The sequence below is a fragment of the Etheostoma spectabile genome, chromosome 21 (assembly GCF_008692095.1).
Source record: "Etheostoma spectabile isolate EspeVRDwgs_2016 chromosome 21, UIUC_Espe_1.0, whole genome shotgun sequence".
Taxonomy (NCBI): domain Eukaryota; kingdom Metazoa; phylum Chordata; class Actinopteri; order Perciformes; family Percidae; genus Etheostoma; species Etheostoma spectabile.
This window is the reverse complement of record NC_045753.1, coordinates 9,375,702-9,401,854: the sequence shown is the minus strand read 5'-3', so window position 1 is coordinate 9,401,854 and position 26,153 is coordinate 9,375,702. Positions and strand designations below refer to the sequence as shown.

Below are 26,153 nucleotides of genomic sequence, written 5' to 3'. Positions count from 1 at the left end.
TGTGTGTGTGTGTGTGTGTGTGGGGGGGTGTGTGTGTGTGCGTGTGCAGAGACATCCCAGAAGCCCACATATTCAGCAATATTGCCACAACAAAGAGAGCAATCACTGCATTTGAAAAGTTTTTTAGTGACTAATGAGATGCACTGACGTGGCATTAAATGTCAGCACATCAGCTGTAAGAAGATCTTAAGGAATAGTTCAACATGTTAAGATACTATCTTTTTTTTATGCTGTCAATGAGATGAAAACCCACTTTACCTTTACCTTCCCCTAAAAGCTGGTTAGTTTAGCTTAGCACAAAGATTGGACACGGGTCAAACGGCTAGCTTGGATCTGTCTGACCTAGCTGTTTCTTCTTCATTAGCTGAAGCATAAAAATCTTAGGTTATCTTTGGATAGAGCCAGGCTAGATGTTCGACCCTGTTTCCAGTCTTTCTGCTAAGCTAAGCTAACCATCTGCAGGCTTTAGCTTCATATTTAATGTAAAGACATGACAGTGGTATCAGTCTTCCATCTACAGTAACTCGTGGCATAAAGGGAAGAAGAGCTCTTCTCAAAATCGTGCACTAACTAGTAGGGCTGCATGTACTTTTGTCCCGATCCGATTCTGTGTTGATTCGATCTGTATTGCGATTTTTATTTATTGCAATTCTAGAAGTATTGCAATTAGATAGTATTGAGTATCCTGTTGCGATTTTTCTATTCCTTCATTAACAAAAACAAAAGTTGAATAATACACTTCTAGAGATAATATATCATGAGACATTTCTAAAAACAAATTGTTTTCTAAGAAGAAAGCACGTCACACGTCAGTCAGTCAGGCTGACATTTATTTAATTTGTAAAGAAGAACATAACGTGGCATTTTCTGCGTTCGCTCTGTTTAGCTGGAAACGGATAAGATGTAGTCGCATTCAGCGGTACCGTATAAACACTACAATATTTAGGTCAATCGGTTTAAAAAAGCAGAACAAAAATCACGATTTTACTGAAAAGAATCGGTTTTAAAATCGTCACAAAAACAAATTACGATACATACGATTTTCGATTGATTATAGCACTAATGCAATGAACTGTAGCCTATTGAGTCCTCTGCCACGTCCAGGGTAGAGCTGGACTCTGACACTGATATGTTGAGATTTTAGTTCCTGCACAGCTCAATGCCTACAGCTTGACACTACACTAGCAAGGTCAGGATTTTTTGCCCCACTGGAGCCGGGAATACATCCCCCTCCACCCCCCCGGTGCTTAAAGATGTTTGAATAACGGTGTTTATCTCAAGATATGTTCTGTTATAGGATGACTACCACTGTAAGTATGAGCTGCCCAGAACAGCTTTTCATGTTGGCCGATTTTGCAGCAAGCAATTTACATCAAATTCCAACGTTCAATCTGAACAATGTTGTCTTTTACGTAACATTCATTGGGCTAATGCTTTTATCCAAAGCGAATTAACAATAAGTGCAATGAACCATGAAGATACCATTCCAAAATTGAAAAATACATTTTGCTTTTGCAGAATCGTCCAGATAATTGTTCTGGAAATAGATTTTTACATTTGCATTTTTCAAAAATGAATCAGGACATTCACGAGAATCCATCACAAGATATTATTTTGGGGTCAACTGCGTCTCTGACAGTGTTCTTTACATAATTTAAAATGTCCAGGCACAGTACACTCCACTCATGAGGGACCCGAAGCACTCTGAAATAAAGTAACACTGACCCTGTCCCTCTGGCTGTTCTGGAGCATCCTCATCTCCTCCTTCATTCTCTCGCACTCCCCCTTCAGCTCCTCTTCCCTCTGACATGCCCCATGGGCCTCGTGCCGCGCCCCCTCCAGCTCGGCCTCCAGCCGCTGCAGCTTCAGGTCGGACAGGGTGTCCAGGCTGCGGGAGCTCTGAAGGGTCAAAGCTGGACAATCCAGCACTGGGAGGAAAGAGAGAGAGCACATAAAAGTCAACAAAACACATTTTCATTGCTTGCATTTCAATAGCCAATAGCCCGGAGCCAAACCTTCTGCCTGTTAAAAGGAAGTTTTCCCCCGCAGCTGTCACATCAAATGCTTGCTCTTGGGGGGAATTGTTGGGTCTGTGTAAATTAGAGTGTGGTCTACCTGTAGTGTTCGGACACAACTTACGTCATGATTTGACAGCATAAATCCAGTTGCATTGAATTGCTTTTAGCTCTGACTAATGCAGCGTTCTGCTGTCCATGGTTGTTGTACAGTAGATGAAAGAGCTGACTTCTTCCAAGGGCAGCATCTTTCAGTTTGTACCTGGGTGATGTGATCTGTGTGGGCATGTTAGTGATTCAGCTCCGCTCACACAGACTCAAGTCCTTGAGCCAGAAGACAATGTAGCATGTGCATCATCTTTTATATCCCAGCTCCTACTGCCTCCTCACCCGGGTGTGCAGTCCCAAGTGGACACACACTGTATGTGGATATTTCCACACACACACTACAATGTGTATGTCCACAACAATACAACCTTGCAAACTCACAGAAATTCAAGGAATAAAAAAAAAAGCTCATACACCCCTTTTTTCATTAAATACAAGAGTTTAATGCAGAAAAATACCTTCTCTTTATCAAGGTATACCATCAGTTAGAGGCATCTGTTGAGGTGGCGGTGACACATTTCTTCCAGGTTTCAGTCGGCCGCCCACCTCGTTGGAGGGAGCAGAGTTTAGCATTTACTGACTCTAGAACAGCTAAAGTTTAACACAGTCTCTTCTACAACAGCGGACTTACTTCATATTCTATCTTGAATTATGTGCTACTGTTGCAATATGAGGGAATCCGCTGACTTGGTGAGGCTTTATAGTCCAAAACCATATGTGGTTTAAGGTTTTAGTTGCATGAATTTTCTTTCATAAATGCAGATAAAGCAATGGAGTGAGCCGTCTTGTTTGACGCAACTGATACAGGAATGAATTTGCATTGTAATAAGTCAAATTACCAAACAGGTTTTCTAGCATTTGGTGATACAATTTAATTACAATAGAGATCACTTGGCTGTACAGATGGAAGCAACAGGCTGTATAATATGGAAAAATCCTCAAATTATTAGTCAGGCACAAACAAATGTTCTGAGTTTCAGTCACTAGCAGCCACATTGATTCGGAGGTCTCGTTTTTTCTGCGACTGTAACTGAGGAGTTGGAACAAAATGTCCAAGCTGGTTCTCGCCAACAGGCCGAAGATTCACCTGACCTCAACTATCAAAGGGTGCTTTTCTGGCCAGATTGTTGGATTTGATTGAAGATACAGATGGGTGGTGAGTGGCTAACAGAGATGACGGCTGGTTGATATTGAAACGTATTTTCTATTAAAATGTATTTTCTCATTCAACTTATTTTTACAGTACACTATCAAAATGGTTATCAGAGTTGGGTAGTTAACGAACCAAAATATCCAAGCAACCTTCTGAAATTTGTATTTTACATTTTCATTACATGTATTTATTCATAGATATATAAATGAGAGATGTGCCGGTTTTTAAAATCTCATGCTACGATTATTGTGTAAAAGAAATTTTTGGCTGTATTGTTGCCATCAGAATTTCATTACAGTAGAACCGGCACATCTCAACTATAGATCTACATCCTGAGAGAGAGTTGACAGCTACTCACTGTGTTGGTCGGAGCTGGCGTGCAGCTGCAGATACTGCATGTCTTTGCTGTGCAGCTGCATGTTGAGTTTCTGCAGGGAGTTTTCCCTCTGCCTCAGAGCTGACTCCAGGCCCAGGATCCGCTCCACGTGCTTCTCCACCAGACTGCTCTGTAATCACACACATTGTCTATGCTTTATTTAAATCTTCCAACTACATGACACATACACAGGATTACCATAGTAACAGAGTACGTTCTTAGGCACTTATGGCCAGCGACACACAGCCAGGCTACCTTTTCGCTAAAAGCCAGTTGTTTTCGAAATATACCTGCAACGGCTCAATTACTTTAATAGGGACAAAATGAAGTATTTTAAACTAAGTAAAGCGCTATAATGTTAATAGTCTATAGTGCAATACAACGATAAAATCAGAGCGGTAGTTGCTGGTTGGGTCTAGCTCCGTGACTCCCGGGGCAAGGTGGAGGCTGGGGGTGTGGGCTTGACCAACTGCCACTTTGCTTGTTGGAAACCATGATGTCTCTCTCTCCTGGGTGGGCCAAATTCTCTGGGCGGCCAGATGGGCCGATCTGGAATCTTGCCCCTTATGAGGTCATAAGGAGCAAGATTCCAGATCGGCCAATCTGAGCTTTCATTTTCTCAAAGGCAGAGACCCAGGGCTCGGTTTACACCTATCACCATTTTTAGCCACTGGGGGGCCATAGGCAGGCTGGGGGAATGCATATTAATGTTTAAAAACCTCATAAAGGGAAATTGTCATGCCATAGGACTTTTAAATTTTTCTGTCATTGTGCCAAATACACACACATAATAATGACACATATGTTGATGAGTGAGTGGGAGGTTAAAGATTAATATGGCCCAGTAGTTAGCTGGAGCGGTATGTTGCCACCACAGACTTCAGGTGACGTTGACACTGTGTCATTCCTCGGCAGGTGGCAGTTCCAACGTTTTTGGCTCACTTTCTCCTTTAATCACTCTGCCCACATAAAACTGCTGAGGCTGCTCGGTATGAGGTGCTCAATGGACTTCATTGTCATATGAGAGGGTTTATTATCACAGAGGGGATCTGGGAAAGACCAGCCAGCCAAGCTGTTCAGTTGGAAGCGTCTACCTGGGGCTGGATCAACTTTGATTTGTTACCAGTTACAGAAATGTGCTTATAAATGGAGATTCTCACAGTATGAAAAATGCAAGAAAGGAGGATTAAGCTAAAAACTACTCTTAGTATCTTCTTTTTTAAATTGAAGGAAGTTGCATTTTCTTGGAAAGTACTTTTACTAAATTTAATCTTTCGAGATTGACGTGACTTTACAGTCAATCAAGAGTTTGTCTTGTTGTCAGAGGAGAATTTTCACTGATTAACTTTGATAGGACTCTTCTCTCTGAAGGACTGTTGACCTAGTATAAGAAAAAGGTTTGTCAAGAGTGCAATTACTTTGAGATGAGCAGTGTACTCTGAAGTACCCAGTTAAAGTGTCTGTCTGTTTTCTTTATTAGTCTATCAGAGCGACAACGGGAAAAGTAATGTCAGGAAAGAGAAAACAGACAGTCGTAGTATACAGTACATTACAGTTTCCTTCATTTACCATTTACAAACAGTAGTGATAATACATGATTACCCAATGAGGTAATGGGGAGAAAGTTAACGTTTTTGTTTTGAAGTATGCAACAGAAACATAGAAACTACTAGCCTGACGTCATCGTGCTCATATTCTAGTCCGAATATGAGTCGGATTCTGCTCCATTGGGCTGTGATTATGGGGCGTGTTTCAACCGAATCAGGAAAGAAAATGCCTCGTTACTCAAGTGGATGGACCTACAACGAATCGGAGCAACGGAGTATGTGATGTATGTTGATCTTTTGCCGAATCCCAAATGAATGCGCTGTTGATATCTTCTATAACAGACGCAATGGCGGAATCTACACATCTCAGTTCTCCAGGGGCAGCCGTCATTGAAAACAAATTCAACCCAAGCACTCTTTAGTGAGGTATTTGATTATGTTATGTTATGCTCCACAACAGATCAGGTCCAGACCGATCCTCCCAACCCCAAATGTTGTGGGCGGGGCTACGTTCGGCTGACATCCAGGCTAAGAAACTACAAGAATGCATCAAGAATTTGATATTGTTTTCAGCCACATATTTGTATGAAAAAGTAAGGCGACGTGTCCCGTGTGATAGCAAAAGTCAACGTTGACTTATTGTAACTTACTATTGCAACGTACTTAACTAACACCACATACGCAATGAAGTTATTGTGTAACCACTCCACAAGCAGCACCTACAATAACAAAGCCTCTTATGATGATATGCAATCAAATTTTTGACAGGAAGCCGATAAGATCTCATCATTGCCACGTTCTCTAGAAATTAAATGTGTTACATTTTGATTAATTTGATTAAATTTGCAAATCTAAAACTTGTATATAAGTGCCTACATAGCCAGGCTCCCCAGGTGCTCAGTGACATAGTGGGTCCTCTAAAAGCTTTGGGTTCTGTATCGCGTGTTGCATCCAACGGGAACTTTAAGATGCCTTTAAGTAAATCTTCATTTGGTCAAACAGCCTTCCCTGTTGGGGGATCAATATGTGGAATGTGTTACACACTGAACTTGATGATCCTGACTGGTCTCATTTTCAACTTCTTCTGAAACAGTTTGTCATGTCATGTAGTCATGAATGATCTGGTGCTCTTGTTGTATGGTGATGTATTGTACTGGTCTGTGTTGTGTATTGTTTTGTCTGTATCTCCTTGTAAGTCTTTGCATTTTAAGTTACGTATTCATTGTTGAGTTTGTGTTCTCTACGTCCATCCAGGAGCATGCATTACAAATTAGCTTCGGCAATAAATGCTGTAGTGTGTGGCATAGGTCTATGCTACATACTAAAAAACGCATTAACATGAACCTAATCCACAATCTTTTCCTGACTTATTAATTTTTTAACAGGTTCTGCACTGCAGGTTGCGCAGGCTCACTGATGGCTCGAGTTGGCTGGACATGTGTAGGATAGCACACGGAAAATAAGCATTTGCTGGCATTGTCATGTCAAAAAAGGAAAGGGACAAACATGATTGTCAGGAATATTACGTTATATTATGTTGTAGCATTATGATTTCCCCTAAATTGGAACCAAACCTTAAAAACAGCTCTGGACTAAGTTTACATATATACATTACATGTATGCAGAGAGGTGTCCACATATTGTTGGCCCCATAGTGCATTTGGCGACTTAAATGTAATCATCTCTTTAATGTGTGTTTATGATGTCAGCCATGCCAACATTTACACTTTATATTCAGCAGAATGTGAAACCGTCTACAGAATATATCAATGAGCCATATGGCTTCTGTGTCAAACGAATGCACAGTGGAGTGGACTGAATGATGTCTCGGACCATTTTGTCGAGATCCCTCTGGAGGTTGCTCTTCTCCATGTGAATCTTCTCGTAGGCCTGGATCACGTCCTCCAGTTGCTCCTCTCTCTCCTTCCTCTTCTGGAGCTGAAAGCCAGATACAGAGAAAAAAGCATTGAGGCAGAGGAACAAAATGGGTTTGCATAGATCCACTTCATTTTTTTTTTTCCTTTGTCAGTTTTCAAACAACCTAAAAAGCAAGACAGAGATGAGAAAACAACAAAAGCTTTCATCGTGAGAGTCGGCAAATGTGTACACTTAAGAAATTGTTGTGTAACCAAGAAAATTGAGGACACCGAAATCCTGACACCTCAGCATGTACGCCTCCCCCATCCATCTTGACACACCGAGATGTCAACAATCATCTTTAGCACTATTTAAAAAAAATGAATGTCTTTCTCTTCTTTCACACTGTGGCATAATAAGAGGGTGAATGTCACTGGAGGCCATAATCACATACTCTTTGACAGATCTGAGGGAAGTGATGTACACCAAATTGAGTGAAAGAGAGAATTTTTCAAAGCAGGAAGGGAAGTGTGTCACTTTAGACAAAACGGAGAATGAGATGTGGGAGCAGCAGCAGGGGCAGTGCGATAGCCGACGAGGACAGAGAGGTTTGTCACCGCTGTGTGCCAGAGCGGAGAGGCCTGTTCAGTGTGTCTATGGGAACATGCTTGTATACATCTGGCACCAAGGATGGCTTGTCAACAGCATCGTAACTGAGGAGAGGGATTACTGGGAGTTGAATTTCTGTGAGGAGATTTTATCATTATCACCTTTTTCCATTTTCACTTCTGTCGAGATTCAGATTGGTTTGTTGTTTTAAATGGCCTCTCGGGTTCAAAGCTGTCTGTTTTGTTCTAGTTTTCTTGGAGAGTAGTTTTAGTTTTTTTTAGTTGGTATAAAAAAGTTGGTGTTATTGCAGTATGGAACTGAGGGTTTTCATCTGTGAGGGGATGAATTCAATGTGCCAGTTGGATCGTTGAATACATCAGAGAGGATCGTTAAAACGGTCAAATTTTAAAGGATAGTTCTCAGTTTTTACCACCATTTTTTTTAAACTTATCATAACTGCGAGAGATAGGAAATAACACTGTATTTATCATATTAATTGCTAAGCTCCAGAACATGCTGACATTAGCCAGGTTTCAAGTGAAGTGCAATTTTTGAACCAGATTTCCAGATAACCTGGAAAAGAAAATGCAAATAATTTGCGCTTCCACCAGGGCTTGCACCATAAACACATCGCATATTTTTTAGTTGTTTGAAAGAGTATCAGTAGAAACTTGCACTTTAAAATGTCAATAGCATTTATATTTTTTTCTATTGGTGTCTTTTGTGTTCAACTCAATTTGTTCAATAAAAGAATGCTGGGAATAATTCTTTGTTTTATTCAACAAAGAAATTGTTGTACTTTAGGGGAATACAGAAAGCAACAGAAAGGTAGAACTGTGTACACTTAATATCTTTATTTATTGCAATTAATATCACTTTCTGCGATATTCAACGTTGCCAGGTATTTTGCATATGTTCCTAATATCCTGCAGCCTTAGTTTCCATCCACTACTGTTGCATGTGTCCACACACCACTTGTTAAAGAACTGTTGTCACCAAGGCCAGATAAACAAACACAAAAAAGCCCAAATGCACTGCTTTTAACCCCTCGTTTCCTCCTTTCTCTCCGCTTAGTGCTCAGTTTTTCTGTGGAATAAAACCTTGTTTACTACCAGATAGTATAGTTGTGTAGTAATTTGATTAAGCATAATAATTTAGGAAAATTAAATTCAAAATATAACCCCACAACTGAAACACTGAAGGTCTTACAAGTAGATTTTGACACAGGGACACACTCATGGCCTCACTGTTAGGGAAGTAAAGCAGAACCCCCTTTAAGGTCCTTGTGTCAGATGATATTATGCATTATGGTATATATATATTCCCAGAACTAAATGTAGGCTTACAAACAACATGCTCAGTATAGCCTTGGCGGACTGTATTTTGTGTTGTTGTTGCATTCTATCAGAAAAACATCAATACTAATTTTGGCTTTCTGCTTTGTGACCTTTAAATTTCTCTAATGCCTTCTCTCACCTTTCTCTGCTTCTTCTTGATAACTGCAAGTCACCCTATTTCCGAAAAGAAGAGGGTATGTGATGTGTGTGTGTGTGTGTGTGTGTGTGTGTGTGGGGGGGGGGGGGGGGGGATGGGACATGTTCAGCGAGCCGTGTTACATTTCATCACTCTGAACGTCCGGCGTCAGAGCCGTGCTAATCGCTTCTGCTACTCCCATGAACCATTTCCTTCCTCTTTCTTGCTGTCAAGCGTTACTTTATGTGTTTGTATTTTTTTTATTTATTTTTTTACCACTACCAGTTTAACCACTGCCTTCCTGTGTCAGTCATTTCTCATTTCTATTTTCCCATGCTCTCGTTCACAAAGTCATAGAAAATAGAAGAGTTGCGAGCGAAGAGAATGAGTTGCCCAAGCACCTTATGGGCGCTGACACTCTCCGCTGACCATTTTTTTGGAAGTGAGTGGCACTCAAGTGTGCAGCAAACAGATTCTCATTTCTTTTTAAACAACTGCCTGTGTAGCGTGCACACGTCTTGTTCTAAATTTTAAATCCTACTGTATATACATGTTTACTAATTAATTTAAAATTGTGTCATCCCACGTCCACTTTCTTCTTTCTTGAGGCGCACATATTCAGCAAAAATCTTGGCCAGGTTTGTGCCCAATTATAGCACATCTCAAAAATAGAACACCAGAGTGAAAATCCCATGTCACGTTGCTCCTTGGACGGTTTCTTAAAAACACCCGATTTCAGTATTTATTTTTTGCTTGGGAAGCAGCTTTAGTCCTTAATTAGTTTTGGACATCTTTCAGTGAATGTCCACCAGGGTTGGCCTATGTATATTTCTTTGTAATTCAATTAAATTGTAATGCAGGGAGGGATTTCTGCAGAATTCAAGCACTGAGAAAACCCTTTTGTGTGATAAGGTTTATCACAATTGAATCTAGTAAGAATGGACTTTCTTCTTGTTTCATACACATCCCATCTTGCCTCTGCCTTCCCTCATTTCTTCTCTTCCTCTCTCACCTCTTGTCCCCCGTCTTCCCTCTCTCCTCCCTCTATCCGTCTCCCCCTCTCGTCCTCATCTCTCCTCTTACCTCGTGGGTCAGGACGTTGACCCTCTGCTGCAGGTTGCCATTTTCTGAGTGCAGCAGCGCCGTCTCTTTGCTCTCAAAAGAGCAGTAGGAGTTGGTGTCTTCCCTAAACTCGTTAATCATAGGGAACTGCAGGGGGAAAAGTACATTACAGAAACATAGAATTAGATATGTTATAATAAGAGTGTTGAGAATAAGATAGCTTAGGTTCACTTATTTATACTTTTTGTTTGTGTGCTTAAACTTCTTTTTCCAGCTGTTTTGTACAATTTTTGATGATTTCACACTGAGGTCATAAAAGATTCATCTTGTATCAACTGCAACTTCAGTTTGGCCCAGATATTACTCCGGGGATCAGGGTGTTTCAACTTGTTTCTTTCTTCATGAACTAGTTTTTATTTTTCACTTCTCCTAAGCTATTTTATGAATTTACATAGCATGTTGCTTTTGTCGTACTTTCGGATTTCATCCCACACACTGTAATCTTGGGTGGGTGTGTGGCTCAGCTGCTGTTTGTCCACCCATCACTCACTTTGTCCATCTGTTTACATTTAACCAACTCAAAATTACACCCACTGGCCCCACTGGAGTGTTTCTATTGCCCATCAAGATATCTCAGATGGCAGGGGAGTGGCACATCTCATCGCATCACTGTGCCATCGTTGATAAGGCAAAGGGCTAAAACTGGTGACAATTTATTTTATTTTATTGATGACAAATCTCATGAAAAGACAGTGTGGTTCATTGATGTGTTTTCAACAACAATGGAGCTCTATGGCACAGAGGAAGAAGATATATCCGGCAGCGATACACACCTAATAATTGTTAGTAGATCCAATAATTGTTTGTTTAGTTTTGTTTTTCTCGCTTATATTGACAGTAAAAAAATAAAGATATTAACATATGTATATTGTTATATAATTGTATTATTATTGCCTCACAACTCGTGATTCCTGGGGCAAAACACATTTACTTTTGTATTTGATTTGAGGTGCAACAATGATGCAAACAGCATTATGAACATTTAAATTATGGAGAAAGAATTCCATTATATGCAGCTGCAATTATACAGATATGACTGATTGTGTAATCTTAACTGTAGGAAATAGGCTGTACCACATTGACTGTTGTTTTACTTGTGAAGTAAACAATTTGTCTAGTTATAGTGCTAAACTGTGTCTGGTTGCAAACTGCTGTGCTAGAAACACACGAGAAGAGTTATGTAACTGCATGGTAATTTCATTTACATTTAGAGTGCCTCCTATGAGCAGGGAGGGCGTTTCATTTTCTGTGTGAAGTCATTGCCGCTGATGCGAGGTCTATTTGAGGAGCAAACAACCCTTTTCCATTTAGCAGAACACCTCTCTCTGCTTAGTTTAACAGTAAATGTTCGCAACAAGGGCAGAACTCCCTTGGGGTCTCAAGAATCCTCATGCTGCCGAGCATCGGGAGAAGAAACTCACGTTAACCCGTAGCAAGCACTTACATCTGCATCTTTACAGCAGCTGTACTCAGGCATCTTGTATACAGCGAAAACATGCAGGGACACTTACCTCTCCTTTATAAAAAAACAAAACAAAAAAAGGCTTAAAATAATAAAAAAGAATCCAGATTTTTTGCAAAATGTCTTTCCAGATGGTCATTTGGACATTTCAGGAGTTAATGTTGTGATTATTGTAATGATTGAATATCCAAATCTAAAAAGATATTGACATATGCACACTTGTGATACCTCCAAGCAGCCAACACCAGTCTCTCTGGGAACGGGCCCTGAACAAACTGCTGCTTGCGAGTAAGCCAACAGCGATGTGGCAGCCTTCAGTAACAGCTGCACACTCAAAAGATGCAGGTTTGGAAAATCCATAAAAATTGTTAAACAAAAAAAAAGGTGCAGGTTTTTTGCATTGATACATTTGTCAGGAGAGGAAAGACAAAGTCAAAGTGCCATCATACTACTCTTAATTCCTTCTGTACTGGGAAAGAAAATCAATCATGAAATACATTTTCTAAATCCAACAAAAAAACTCGACAACACAAGCTGAGTAGAAAGTGGATACGTTACACCAAATCATTCCTAGAAAAAGTAGAACACCATACACTCACGTTAATTATAAGAATATCCAGGGTTTCTTTTTTCTTTAATCCCCTTTGTTCTTCATTTCAGCAATTTATCCCTCCCTTGCTCTTTGCATCATTATCTAATTTTACTCCCTCATTTGTCCTCCTCTTTCTGTGTTACACTGCATCCTTACACCCATTTAGCTTCATTTTCCCACTTTTTTTCACCACTTTTCCTCACTTTCTGTCCTCCCACGCTATTCCTTTATGCTACTAACCCTGACTAACGCAGTGGCTGACCAAAGTACAGGAGGAGGAGGAGGAGGAGGAGGAGGAGGTGGACTTCTGCCTCACCTCCTTTCTCATCCAACTGAAAAGTAGTCTTGCTTTCCACCATCTAGCAAGCAGGCCTGGCTATGCAGAAGTGCTTGCAGCGTCACTGACTTGAAACCGAGAGAAGAAAATCTGTTTTTCATAAAGATCCAGAGTAGCATTTTGAATAGTAAGTCATCAAAGTTTCCAGAACCTCCTTCCTGTATCCAACTGCTCTTGAGTATTTTCACAACAATGACAATAACTGGATTGAACTTGAACCAAATCTGCCGACATAATTTGCAAACCAAGATCTAATTAGGCAAAATCATGTAACACAATCATGTAAAGCAGTAGCCTGTGAGCTCTCCTTCTCATTACCCATATATCATGCAGACACAGATTCCGTGTTAAAGCATCTGAACGGTGTTTTACGGTTATTCTGGCTGATTATTGACTCTTTTTAGGTTGAAGGTGGGCCGGAGCTCTGATGGGAAGGTCACAAATTCTTTCGACCAATCAGGATGACAAAGCTGTCATTTGTGCCGCCCAAACAAGTGCAACAACACTAACAGTGGACTCAGATGGCAATCATTCAGTCTAACCACACCCGCACAGTTGTGGAAAACGTCCAATCAGCCACATTGACTATAAACACCTGTGGGGTGTTCATGGCCTTTAAGGGGCCGTGCACACGGAAACACTTTTTGGTGATAACGCACAAGTTTTGGTCAATCGTCCAAACAAAACACTGCCTAAAGACACACTTTTTTTTAAACCTGGTCCCAGGGTGAAAAGAATTCCAAAATGGCGCCTTTGCATCTCGTTTGGACGGTGAAGCCGCACACTTGCACTTCGTTGATTTCATTGCCACACCTCTCAACCTCTCGCCTTGGACCTCTTACCCCGCGATGACGTCTCATAACAACAACTATGGCCGACAACATGCTTGTGTTCCTGCTTATATTGAGCCTATCAGGGTTACTAGGTCAAAATATACTGTCAGTTTGTATACAGAGCGCAGGCTTCATGTGCATGCTCCCCCTCTTCTCTGTTTTTTGGTGAATTTCTGTAGTAGAAACAGTGCCACCTGTAGGCCTGGAACATGAAGTAACGTGTTGAGTCATTTACAAATGGATCCATTTGGACGCACATATTCTTGAAACGATGCCATGGATGACTGGGAGGGGGGGGATATTAATTCATTTTCATTAAGTTATGTGACATTATGTGCCAAAGTCCTTTTACAGCCCCTCAGTTTCTCCCAGGGCTCCTTGCCGTTGTAACTCAATATTATTTTTTACTTAAACAGAAATTAGAACATCAATAGCTTTCTGCTTAGATATACTAGAATGATTTATCATGTTTCTTTTCCCTGCTGGTCAAGGATCAAAGCCCACCAAAGCTTTCTCTCCTTTTCTCTGTGTACAATGTCGCTGCCTCCATAATGCTAAAGGGTGGACAGCTCACTCCCCTTTATAAAGACTCATAAATCCAAAAACTAACTGGCCTTATCCTTGTCAGCACTGGAGGCTTTCTGTCTGATACAAACAAGGACAATAATAATAAAATAATAAAAAAAAAATCTCCTCATCTTTTGACTTTGTGCTTCGAAGTGCAAACTCTTTACCTTGATCTCATAGATCTTGAGCTTCCTCTTGATACTGGTGTTCTCGCGCTCCAGGCAGGACAGCCTCGTCTTGATGTCCTGATAGGCTGTGATAAGGGCAAAGTGGGAGGCCGAGTAGACATCGTCGGGGGGCAGTTGCGTGGAGTGCCACACCACACTGCCACAGCCATCCTCCTTCAGGCCTCCTGCGTCGCCGCCTCCTCCCAGCAGCCCCAGCTCCCCTCCTCCGAACAGAGACTGCATCACTCAGAGCCTCAACCTGAGGACGGACAGTTATGTGCTTATTCATTATGAAATCACCAGATTGTTTCCATTCAAATAAATGTACCTAAGAAAAAAAATAAATCATTTTATCATTTCATTCCTGGCAGGGGTCGACTTATCAGTGCCACTGCAGCAGTGCCAAAAACATCAAGCGAGAAACAAAAGAAAACAATGCCACAGCCGACTGAGAGCAGTCGGATTTCTGGCACATACAATGTAAAATATTCAAAAGCAAAATGGGTACAGACAGAGATGGGAGGCAGACTGAGAAACACTGTTGGTCCATGTGAAATTTAAAGTTGACTCAGTATACATCAGTCAAGGTGCTGAGTCACACACACACACACACACACACACACAAACACAAACACACACACTGGCAATAAGGTTTCCAAATATTTTGAAACTACAGCACACCTCCATACAGATTCTTTTTTTTGGCGTAACACTTAGCTTTCAGAGTGCACTTTTATGTCTCTTGAGGGCTGAGATGTATCTTTCATTGAGCCAACTTACAGAGGTAAATCTTTCCTTCACTTCCATCTGACGATCGTTATTTCTCACTGTTGTGTGACTCGAAAACTCATCGTGTCAACAGTGGCCAAGAAGGACCAAAACAGTAAAGTGGCAGCCGTTTCGCTAAACAATGAGCTGAAACTGGCTGTAAAGCTGAGAGAAGCTGCACGTTCAGCGGATATTTCTCTGTAGGTTCAACACTCTGAGCGACCCCTTTCACATTGTCTTCACATTTACGTTTAACACTTTTGAATTACATAATAAAATATTGGTCACAGCAGCTTTAAAGTAAATGGCCTTGGCCCTTCATTTATGCACCTTTGGGAACCACTGGTTAAGTGGTCAAATTTGCACATTTAAAGCAATTAGCCTGAACACACCTTAAAGGTGCCCTGCCACACGTATTTCATTACTTTGTGGTGGTCTGAAGTTCTACCATGGACTCTGTAACATTTGTTGTGGAAAAGATGCCTTGGTTACCTTGTTTCAAGTCATTCTAGTGTGGTATAGAAAGACTCAGCTAGATTTGTGCCAGTTCTAATTAATATTCAACAAGCTAAGCTGCTTGACTGTGATTGGCTAACAGCTAGCCTGGCTATCAGTATCCTTTACCCAGAGCAACTGGGCGAGCTCATGAATAGTAATGAGTTCAGGCAACATGTCAGACTGACCAGCTGTTGTAATTGGCCTGGCTAGAGCTGACTGAGGAGGAAGCAGTTCATTTTCACATTCACCACATAATACAAACACATATCTACGGTGGTGTAGGCCTGTCTTTAATCCACATTGAGCAAATCTGTCATTCTGACAAGCGAGGCAAAGCGAGTATTTACCACCATGTTGGCTTTAGCTTCCCCATCTAATTGATGAGAGACTTACCAGAGTCAGCGTTATACTTTTATTTATGCAGGTAGAACCTCATTACATCAGCTATCATTATATTGTTTGTGTTTTCTAACTTCATACACATGCACTCGGCCATGTGAGAGCTGCCATGCAGGTGCATGAGTAACCAGTGTGTACAGCAGCTGATGTGTTAATCAGACTCTGATTCACACATGAGTCTGGTTCATGCTCTTGTTCCATTTCACACTACTTAAAAAAAGATGAGCTGTGGCAGCCTACGCTCCTTGAGTGGCATGATGAATGAGCTGGGTAGTTAGATGACCATGCCACATCGCAGCCAACCAGCCTTGGCCTGCCTCCCTCAGCCATAAAGGCTCTTGGCAATGCTGTCGAAAATGATAAATGGCACCTGTGATGTCCCCGCCCTCTTTATATGCAGCCACGGAGGGGACATGTGCACATAAGACACACTAGACGCACCGAGAACAATTTGATTTACAGGTACGGAGGGAGTTACACAACAGCTAGCTGATTTGATGTATACTGGAATGGATGCCTGGATACCAGCATTGCCTTGTGAGTCAGCGATTGCCTACTGAGCTATTTTAATCTGCTCCCTTCCTCCACAGTTGCTATTTTCCTTGTGTTTTAGGAGAGATGGGAGAATAAAGCCTCAGCCAATCTACGGCTCTTTTCCTAGATGGTCTAACAGGATGATCCAAAAGCACTCCCACATGCACACTGCACACACGTCTGTGCGCATGCTGCCAAAAAACAAATGGACAGAGCAGGAGTCGCACAAAGAGAAAATGCATGTGTGGAGAGAAACGCCTGTTTGATCAAAGAGACAACACACACACACACAAGAGACAACACACACACACACACACACGCACACACGCACACACACACGCACTCGAGCACAGACAGACTGTCACCTGCCAGCTGACTGGAGACTGGTGTTTGCACTGGAAGGATATTAAGGTCCTGTGATGTGTACTGTGGTGTCATCATACTGTCGAGTCTGATGCCCTTTTCTCCGGCCATCACGCTGTCACTCTGATATCCTAACTGTACTCCCTGTGTTTCATACTGTATATGAGCTAACTAGATTTCAGACTGTTATAAAAACAACAGAGGGAAAGAAATCTAAGTATGGAAATAAGTGATGGAACATAAGCTTACACCGTGCTGTATGTAGTGACCGCATTTCCATAAAAATCCTACGGAAGGGCATACACAATCCGCCTACATTCAGACTCGAGGACATAATTATTCATGGACCAAAAATCGGATCAAATTGCCAAGTGGGTTTTATGATTTAATTGCGCATGAAATACACTACCTATTCACACGCTACATTCATACATGGCTAATAATTTCCATAAATGATATCTACATCTCTACTACCTTGACCAGCTCACATGCTCCAGTGGAGACGGTGCACTGATAGATGGCCAAGTGTGGCCTCGGTCTGGATTTAAAAAGAAAATACAGGGACACAGGAACATCCATTTCGTCTGTGCTCCTCTCATTGGCAGCACAGAAATGAGGCATTTATCACACACACACACACTCTCACAGCTCAGACTAAGCTTCCCTTCCCCGATCCCTCTCTTGCTCTCAGCTCCTCTACCCAAAAATATCCCTCATCCAGCTTCATCCTACCCCTCCCCTCCCTCCTCCTTCCCAATCACACACTATCCACTCTATCACCTGGACCTCTGGGCACGTTTGCTGATGCTCACAGGGCCCCACCGGACTGTGGAAGTGGAAGCATGCGCTTCATTCTCAACCAGCTCCCTGCTTCATAACAGCGATTACCACAAGAAGTCATACATTACCTTGGTACCACATGGCATACGTTTTTCCACTGAGAATACCTTTTCCTCTGTCTCTTCTCCTTTGTCTCTAGTGATTAAAAGCAGCACCCCTCCCCTCCCCTCCCTGTGTGTCTCTGTACACACACGTCATCAGTGGACCGGCAAAGGTTACAGCCGTGAACTGAGTGGGTGATTGGATCCATTACCTACACATAGTGGCAATTTAACATTTAATGTAGCTCTTCTTAAACGTCACAACAGCAATCTGACAAGGTCAACGTTTCCTTCCAACATTGCTTCAGTCTGAATCGAATGCTGTCACATTTGACGCCACGGCTACAGCAACACAAGTTGTAATTCCTCTCTCTCCTGTCATTTAGACATTTTCCGAAATGAAGGAATGAAATTCGTAGTCAGGTCCAGCAGTGTACACAATGAATAACATTTGCAGGGTCTTAGCAAAAATATCATCTTTTGTCCCCCTTTTAGTCTTACAAAGCACTGTGTTGGTGTCCCCTATTGTGACTCTGTCTATTTCCTGAAAACAACCACTTAAGAACCCAAGTAAATAGTTTGCGTTAATGCGTCCATCTTCTGCTGATAACTGAAAGACATTCTTTCAAAAATACAAAATGAAACATGGAAACAACACGTTAAAATGCAAAACACAAGTAAGGTCAGAGATGGTGTGCTCTCCAGGCTTCATAGCTTCATCTACAGAATTTAACTTGTTCTACATATTTACCCACTAGAAGCAGAAGCTATGTATGAATTATTAGCAATCTGTTTTTACATAATGGCTTTTTTTCATACCTTACAGTATGTTAAGTTCTCCACACATTGAGCACCACAACAAAACTGTGAGGTTGTGAAATATTAATTATACTTTTATATTTAACTGCGAAACAGAAATTGTAATATTAAAAAAACACTTATATCCTCAATTTTAAGTGACCTACAGCTAGAGTATTCAGCAGGGTGTGAATTGAACGATGAGTAGGAAAGAACAAGCCTCATCCATTAACAAACATCCCTAAACCAATCAAATGCCACAGCTGGTGCTGTCTGGAGAAACTACAACTCATGTTGGGGGATCCTTTGAGGATTGAAGCAACAGATTGTCCACTCTGTTTGGGTTTTCTAGTTATCTAATCGTGGATTGCAGTAGACTTTAATGAAGCAAATGCAGTTTTGCAGATTTTTTATATTAATGCGTTCTGTTCTGGTTCCTGCTTTGTGGCATGGCCTTTTATACCGCAACAATAAAGAAAAAAAAGCCGGTCTGTGCATTTCTGCGGCTCTGTTGTATCCCAGGGCATAAATATATGAGAGCAGTAGAAATCATTCCAGTTAGGTCAGGGCTGGGTTTTCCAGTGAGAACAGAACCAGCATCGAAGAGGAAACAGGGACTGAGTCCCTGCGGACTCTGATTTTAATGTTGGATCTTGTATGAAGGAGATGCAGACACTTTCCTCCCCTATCTTCTTTCCCCCAGACAGATTTCAAAGTGTTCCTTTTCATCAAACCCCTCCTATCTTTTTGCTCTTTTTCATCCCATCCTTTCTCTGTTCCCTCCTTTATCTCCTCCCTCCTGCCTGCCTGGCACTATAAAACAGTCCAGCTCTCCTCTGTGCTGCCCTGTGATCCCCACAGGCTGAACATTTGGCACCTCAGACTCAAACAGTATGCCTGTGAATGGAGAGTCCAGGGCAGAGGGCCTTTCCTCTGCTAAAGTTATCTTTCACAGAGCTGGTCGGTACAACACACACTGACAACCTATTACCATGCCGGCAGGTGGCGTTTGATTGTGTGTGAATGTGTTTCGGTGTGGACATGTGAGCCCATGCACCTCAATGTGTGTGGAAATAAGTTGGTGCAAAAGTGTGTGTTTTATGTGGGGCAGTACAAGGACATTGCAGCCAAAGTACAAGCAGGAAAAGTGCTTTGTGTGTGTGTGTGTGTGTGTGTGTGTGTGTGTGTGTGTGTGTGTGTGTGTGTGTGTGTGGTGTGTGTGTGTGTGTGTGTGTGTGTGTGTGTGTGTGTGTGTGTGTGTGTGTGTGTGTGTGTGTGAAAGAAAGACAGGTACCGGTAGTAAGTATTGATGCATGATCCCATGTACTGAATCTGTATCGACCCTGTACCTGACATTATGTAATGATAGACTGTCTGATCCACATCAAATACTGTTTCACATTATAAAACTGACAACTAAAGCTAAGTGTTATAAATTACTAGACAAATATAGTTTAAAATTTGCCAGTTATAGCAATATGGTATCAACCCAATTCCCCACCCTCACCCTCTCCTACACTCATGTGGGTAGCTACTGTACCCATCTACACATTTATGGATGCACTCTATATCTAGGCTATTTGTATTTACAGGTTTATTGTACCCTGTATACCACACACACCACACACACACACACACACACACACACACACACACACACACACACACACTTGTAAGCTGGTTGTTGCAGTGCTGCACAATTACTATTCTTGATTTGAATGTCTTCCTACAGTGGTTTGTACAGGTTATAGCCCCCTCGCTTAAAACGGAAACCAACCTTAGCTAACATCCTAAAAACAAATTCACCTTTAAAAGTTAAAGTTTCTGTCTCCCCCATGAGGAATTCTAAGTAATGAGTAACACTGTCGGCGCGTCCACATGATACAAGCCTTCCGTGATCGCGCACAGTCCCCCCCGCCCCTCCTCACCGCAGTTGCTAGTAGTAACATGAAGGATTAAAAAAACATAATGGACCCTTCAGAAGAGGTAATTATCTTCAGTCTGTGGGATGTTTTGTGTGTGTGTGTACTTTCTTAATTTAACAGTGTGAATCTAAAATGAAACAAAGATAAAACAAAGCAAAAGTTTGGACAAAAGAAAAGGATTTGTGAGAACACGCAGATTGAGCCATATGCTTTTTGGTAACCAGCCTAATAACTCTTAACTCCAACCTGATGCGATAAAATCCAACCATCTGGGACTCCAGACTGGTTCAAACAAGCCAAGAGATATTAGCAAGTACTATTTGAGTCAGGTACCTTGAGAGTTGTCATTCTCACCTGCCTGCATGTGCCGAGAACAGGATTTGAATTTGTACAAAACATTTGGCATATGTTATTTATTTAACTGAATACCATGGTGGAAGGCTGGAAGATGAGCCAATGAAGAACCCATGAAATTTTGGAGCGGATCTGAACCACAGGGTCGATACACACATTGTTTTTTTAAATTTCATTAACATTGTGTGACAGGGCAAGGACTTGGCGGAGGCTGTGCACTCCAAGTGCCCTTCTAGTTATTGTAAGTGTTGGGCAAAAGGCCTGTTTCCTGTGACAGGAGGCAAAGATGTGCCGCTGCGTGAGGTACAATACTTGGTCTCGTTAAGTCGGACCTCTGAAACCCAAGACATTTGAGCATTTTTTTGCTCCTGTCACATCATTACTTACGGTAAGCTCCTTTTTTCACTCTATCTGCAAGTTTTGCATTTCACTCTATCCGCAAGTTTTGCATCTCTAATTAAAAAGCACAACCATCGGCAGAAGTAAGAATAACTCCTAAAGGTCTTTTGAGCAGTATAGCAAAGTTATGATGGCATAAACACAACAAAAAGGAAAACTTAAGTTACATTTTTTTGATAATTTATAAAAAAAGAATAAATAGAAAAGCAATTGAATCAGATAATACTCAATTTCCCTAAGAGAACACGTAACAATACAGGAAAAAAACTTTTTTTGCTGCAAATCTTTCACACAATGAATTAGTAACATTAGTTACCAGTGGTGGTATGTAACAGCTTTAGTTACTAGTTTTGCATTCAGTAACTTTTACTTTTAAACTACATTTTCCGGATGATACTTATATGAATGAAGTAACATTTTCCATGCAGGACTTAACACAGTAATATCGCAGTGTAGTAATAGTACTTTTACTTAAAGATGCCATAGGTGTAGAACTGTGGGACCGTTTGGGCTTTAGCAGAAAGGGGGGAAGGGACTGAGATGTTGTTGATGTTCAAATTCTTTGGCTAAGTCCTGGATCTTTGCAATCCTACCTACACCTTAAAGTAAATAATCGGACTGCGTCTTCCACCACTGTTCACCACTAGGCGGCGCTGTTTCTTGGTGCAGGTCTCAGTCAGTTTGGATGTGTTTTCATCACGTGGTTATGCATGGCAGCTAACAAACACGGCTGCCTACACGTAGCTGAGAAGCTGTAGATTTCTTGCATTTTACAGCTCCTTGATCATGCAAATGGTTGATTTACTACGTTTCTTTGAAATCAGATACATACTATGTGAGGTTTATATCCACTTAGTGTTTTTTTTTGCCTAACTTTGGAGCTTTTTTTACATAATAGCAGCGCCGTCAATGAGGCGCATTAAGGGATCACATTTTAAGAATTCAACAAACAATTCCTTTTTTCTGCTTCTTTCTAGGGAAAGTGGTATTTCTTTGGCAATCTCTGAAACACAACATGCTTTTTCTAACCCGCCGGCGGGATTTGGGGTTAGGATTAATACATTCTAAGAACGGACCAAAATGTATCTGTAGCATTGAATATTGATGTGTCCAGTACCAAGAGTTTTGATACAGTATTATTTATTTAACACTGGTGTGCAGTTTGCTACAGTCTATATAAAAGGGTCAAAATATATCTACATTTCTTAAAATAAAATATTGCATCTGTCCCAATATCATTACTCACCCCTTTAACAATTTTTTATGTGGCAGTCACAATGCCACATTTCTTGGTACATCACTGACACCTTTCAATCCCTGGCAGGAATGTTTCATCATTGTATCAGCATCACCTGGTCGGCTTTGCATGTACAGATACAAGAAATATAGGAATAAAATTTTCTCCCATAGCAATACAAGTGGTCAACAAACCCAGAGATAAATCTAACCATACAGGAATCAGCCTGAAAATGGTTTTTAGTTCTATAATCTAATAAAGAAAATACAGACTACGTAACTTCAATGTCTTCAATTGTAGCTACCCCCCTGATTTGTATCCTTAATCTAATCATTCACCATAAGTCATATTATATAATAATAGGATTCTCAACAATCCTGAATGACAACTCTGTGTCTGTTCTCTGTTTCTTAAAGCTTTGGTTGCTGTGAGGTGACTTGGTCACCTAGAAAACACTTTATACCCTTAAAACACATGTACGCTGCACAGTACACACGCACAGCCCGGCACCCACGCTACGTGCTACTACTTTCCATACCCACATTACACACACACACACACACACACACACACACACACTCACAATACAAAGCACTTACACGAAGCCTGTCAGTACAAGAAAAAAACACCACCTCTAACAAATGCTGCACTGTGCCATGCCATACCTTGCCATGATTCATTACTCCGTGTGTGTGTGTGTGTGTGTGTGTGTGTGTGTGAGTGTGTGCGTGCAAGGCTGCTGACATTCAGGAGATTGATGGCAGGGGCAGGATGGAGACAATGAGCTGTGTTGCTGTATTTTTTTGTCTCCCCTTTCTGTTTCTGTCTGCTCCATCACTCTTTTCTCTCCTCCTCTGGTGCTCCCCTCATCTTTCTTTCCACCAGAGCTGGATCGAAACCGTCAATTCCTTCCCAGCCATTTTTCTTTCCACCACCCCCTCTCCCCTTCCTCTCTTGCTCTTTCTCTCTGTCATTCATCTTGATATTCAGCAGCAAAGTTCATCACAGCCCCCCTGAGCGGAGGAAAAATGAGAACTTTCCCCACAAAAGACATTAATCTCCTCATTATTATTACAATCAATCCAATACTTGGATTCCCTCGCTGTGAGATCTGAGTCAAAGTCGAGCTAAGCTGGAGCCCAGAAGCAAAGAGTAGAGGGAAAAGGTCGGAGAGGACAAGATAAGAAGCCCACCCTCCTACTACCCGCTTCGCTTAGCCTTTCTAATTAACCACCTCCAGAGCAGTCATGAACAGATGCGGTGTATATGTTACACACATATATGCTGACAGGGTGAGTGAATTTGATTACTCACAAGCACTAGTGTGTCTCCAAGTGAAACAAAGCCTGTAATTTGGTCTCAGCTGTTAAAAAGAGCATAAAAAAAGATTGAGATGCTTGCTCACAATGCACAGTTGGTATGCCAGCAGGATAGAGTGAAAGACAGGATGAGATGCACTGTGGTTAAAAGAGAAAGTGAGGTGCAGTTGGTTGTACCAGCACACGGTCCAGCAGCAAACATCAGACACCACAGTTACCTGGTGGACATAGTGGAGCATGTAGCAGCTAAAGAGACCGATAATGTGTTGGTAGCCATCAAAAAAGCTAAAAGGAGAGTGAATATTGGACAAGTATTCATCAGGTGGCCAGAAACATGACTCCAGACAAATGATAAGGTATTTAAAATATGTAATAAGTAAGAGTTTGCTATCATGTTAACTAACTTTATAAGATGATAATATGACAGACATTGTCTTTTCAGATTGTTCTGCTGCCCCCAAGTGGCTACCAAAATTATTTCATGTAGCTTTACATTTTCTAAATAAAAATAGATGTGAATTCACAAATAACTGCAAAAACTTTTAATAATGTGCGTATGTATAATTGTTCGTTGTAAACAATTGAATTCATAGTGAATTTCTCACATCTGTAAAAAAAGTTAAAACATGATTTAGTGTAGAAACGATTAGTCAAATAATTTGGCACCAGTTTTTAAATCTGATGAACAGGTGAATGATAGACAGTCACTGTGGAATAAACACAAAGGTAAATACCAAAACATGGCCATGTAGGATGACATTAGCACCAGTAGGGAAGAGTCATTAAGTCTGTGTGATTTAAATAGCTTTCTTTTAGCCACCATGAGCTACTGGTCGTTCAAGACCAAGTAAAGCTGCAGCAGCAGAACCGCTGAGTGTGTTGATTAGAGCAGGAGCTTTTAATTTGTAAGAGAAAGAATGTGTTTTTTTTTTTAAAGCTTTGGTATGAACTTTTTAATATTAATGAACGTCCGTTACATTCAAGCCATTGCCAAATGAGTTGCTCCAGCTCTCTTTGTGTTTCTCCGTATGTTCAGAAGATTGTGACAGAATCACGGAAGGCTTGTATCATGTGGTTTTGCCGACAGTTTTGCTGTCATTACTTAGAATTTCTCATGGGACCGGCGGGCCTTAATAATAATAATAATCTAAAAAATAAATAAAAGAACATACATAGTCTGACTTTTTATCATTTATTAATAAAACAAGTCAAACACTGCTTCCAGCTTTTTAAATGTGAAGATTTTCTGGCTTTGTTTTTTTTTTAATCTGTTTTATATCTTTGAAAGTAAAAGGACGTTTGGATTGTTGGCTCCATTATTGTTGTTGGTTGAGTTTGATGATGGCCCCTCGTCGTTTTTTTGCCATTTCATCATCCATTAATCGATAAATCGAAAAGAACCTACAAGATGATAATGAAAATGCTGCATCCATAATTTAGAACTGAAGCTTTCTGATAGCCTACTGTCCAAAGGGAGGGTCTGATCCTCTGAGAGTCTTATGGTTTATTTATCAATGGTTTGTAATTATTATTCTCAGCACAATGTGGTTCTGGTTTTGTGGTTTTGTTCAGTGATGCTGCAGTTGCTGGCTGAGTTTTCTTAACCTGCTGCGAGGGAGGATTGGGTAACAAGGACAACGTTGCAATGCAAAGTTGTAATGGTACAGCGTAGTTTGAAAATCTCAGCCATATCAGCCAGATCCCATCTCACACACACACACACCTACCTCTCTGTGAGCTTCCGCCTCACGGTAAATTCAAACATTAATGCCAGCCAGAGACCTTGACAGCTGTAGCAGCTCGAATCATTCCAGCATCAGTGCCCCTGACTCTCACTCTTGTCTTGTTCCCCCTGCATCACATCCTCCAATGTGTCTGTTCTGCTGTCATGCACTGACTAAAAGACAGACTGATAATCAGACACACAAGGTTTGGCATGCTTGCGTACACACGCACACAACTATAATGACTATATATATAAATATATATATGAATGACTTAAATGAAATAAGATGGTATTCCAAAACTGCATAAAATGAAAAATGGATATAGAGCACATAGAAACACAAACAATAATTGTGAATGTATTTTTAGATTTCAATTTCATTCCATTCAAAGCAATTTAATTGCTCAAGTGGAACCTTTTCAGACACCATATGCATGCAAAATGCCCCAAAAAAATCACATTACATAACAGACATACCCACACAGATGCATCATAAAATGCAAAGCATAACATGGTATTATACAGACAAGGGCTTATTCAAACAGAGCTGAAGCCCATCATTTTATATGTATATATGTAATCTTTATTCCATTTAAATATCCAATATAAGTATATGAACTGCTGTTCACAGAGCTGCCATAAAACAACATAGGTTAATTACAACTCTGGCCTCTGTTACTATGAGAAATAAAGATCTATTAGAAACTGCTTAAAGGTGCTCTAAGCAATGTTGG

At 41.0% G+C, this 26,153-nt stretch overlaps 1 protein-coding gene across 2 annotated transcripts in view; it reads right to left on the bottom strand.

Annotated features, from left to right (window-relative positions):
* Positions 1-26,153, bottom strand: part of tbkbp1 (TBK1 binding protein 1) — a 56,227-nt gene that overhangs the window by 16,133 nt on the left and 13,941 nt on the right. Inside the window, exons 2-6 of one of the 2 annotated variants that reach the window (XM_032501511.1) lie at positions 14,219-14,477; positions 10,222-10,347; positions 7,033-7,137; positions 3,635-3,782; positions 1,726-1,928 (exon numbers count right to left, since the gene is read on the bottom strand). In XM_032501511.1, coding sequence (XP_032357402.1) covers positions 1,726-1,928; positions 3,635-3,782; positions 7,033-7,137; positions 10,222-10,347; positions 14,219-14,461 — 825 coding nt within the window. In that variant the 5' untranslated portion in view covers positions 14,462-14,477. The remainder of the gene's footprint in view (positions 1-1,725; positions 1,929-3,634; positions 3,783-7,032; positions 7,138-10,221; positions 10,348-14,218; positions 14,478-26,153) is intronic. The other variant, XM_032501510.1, reaches the window with a different exon arrangement.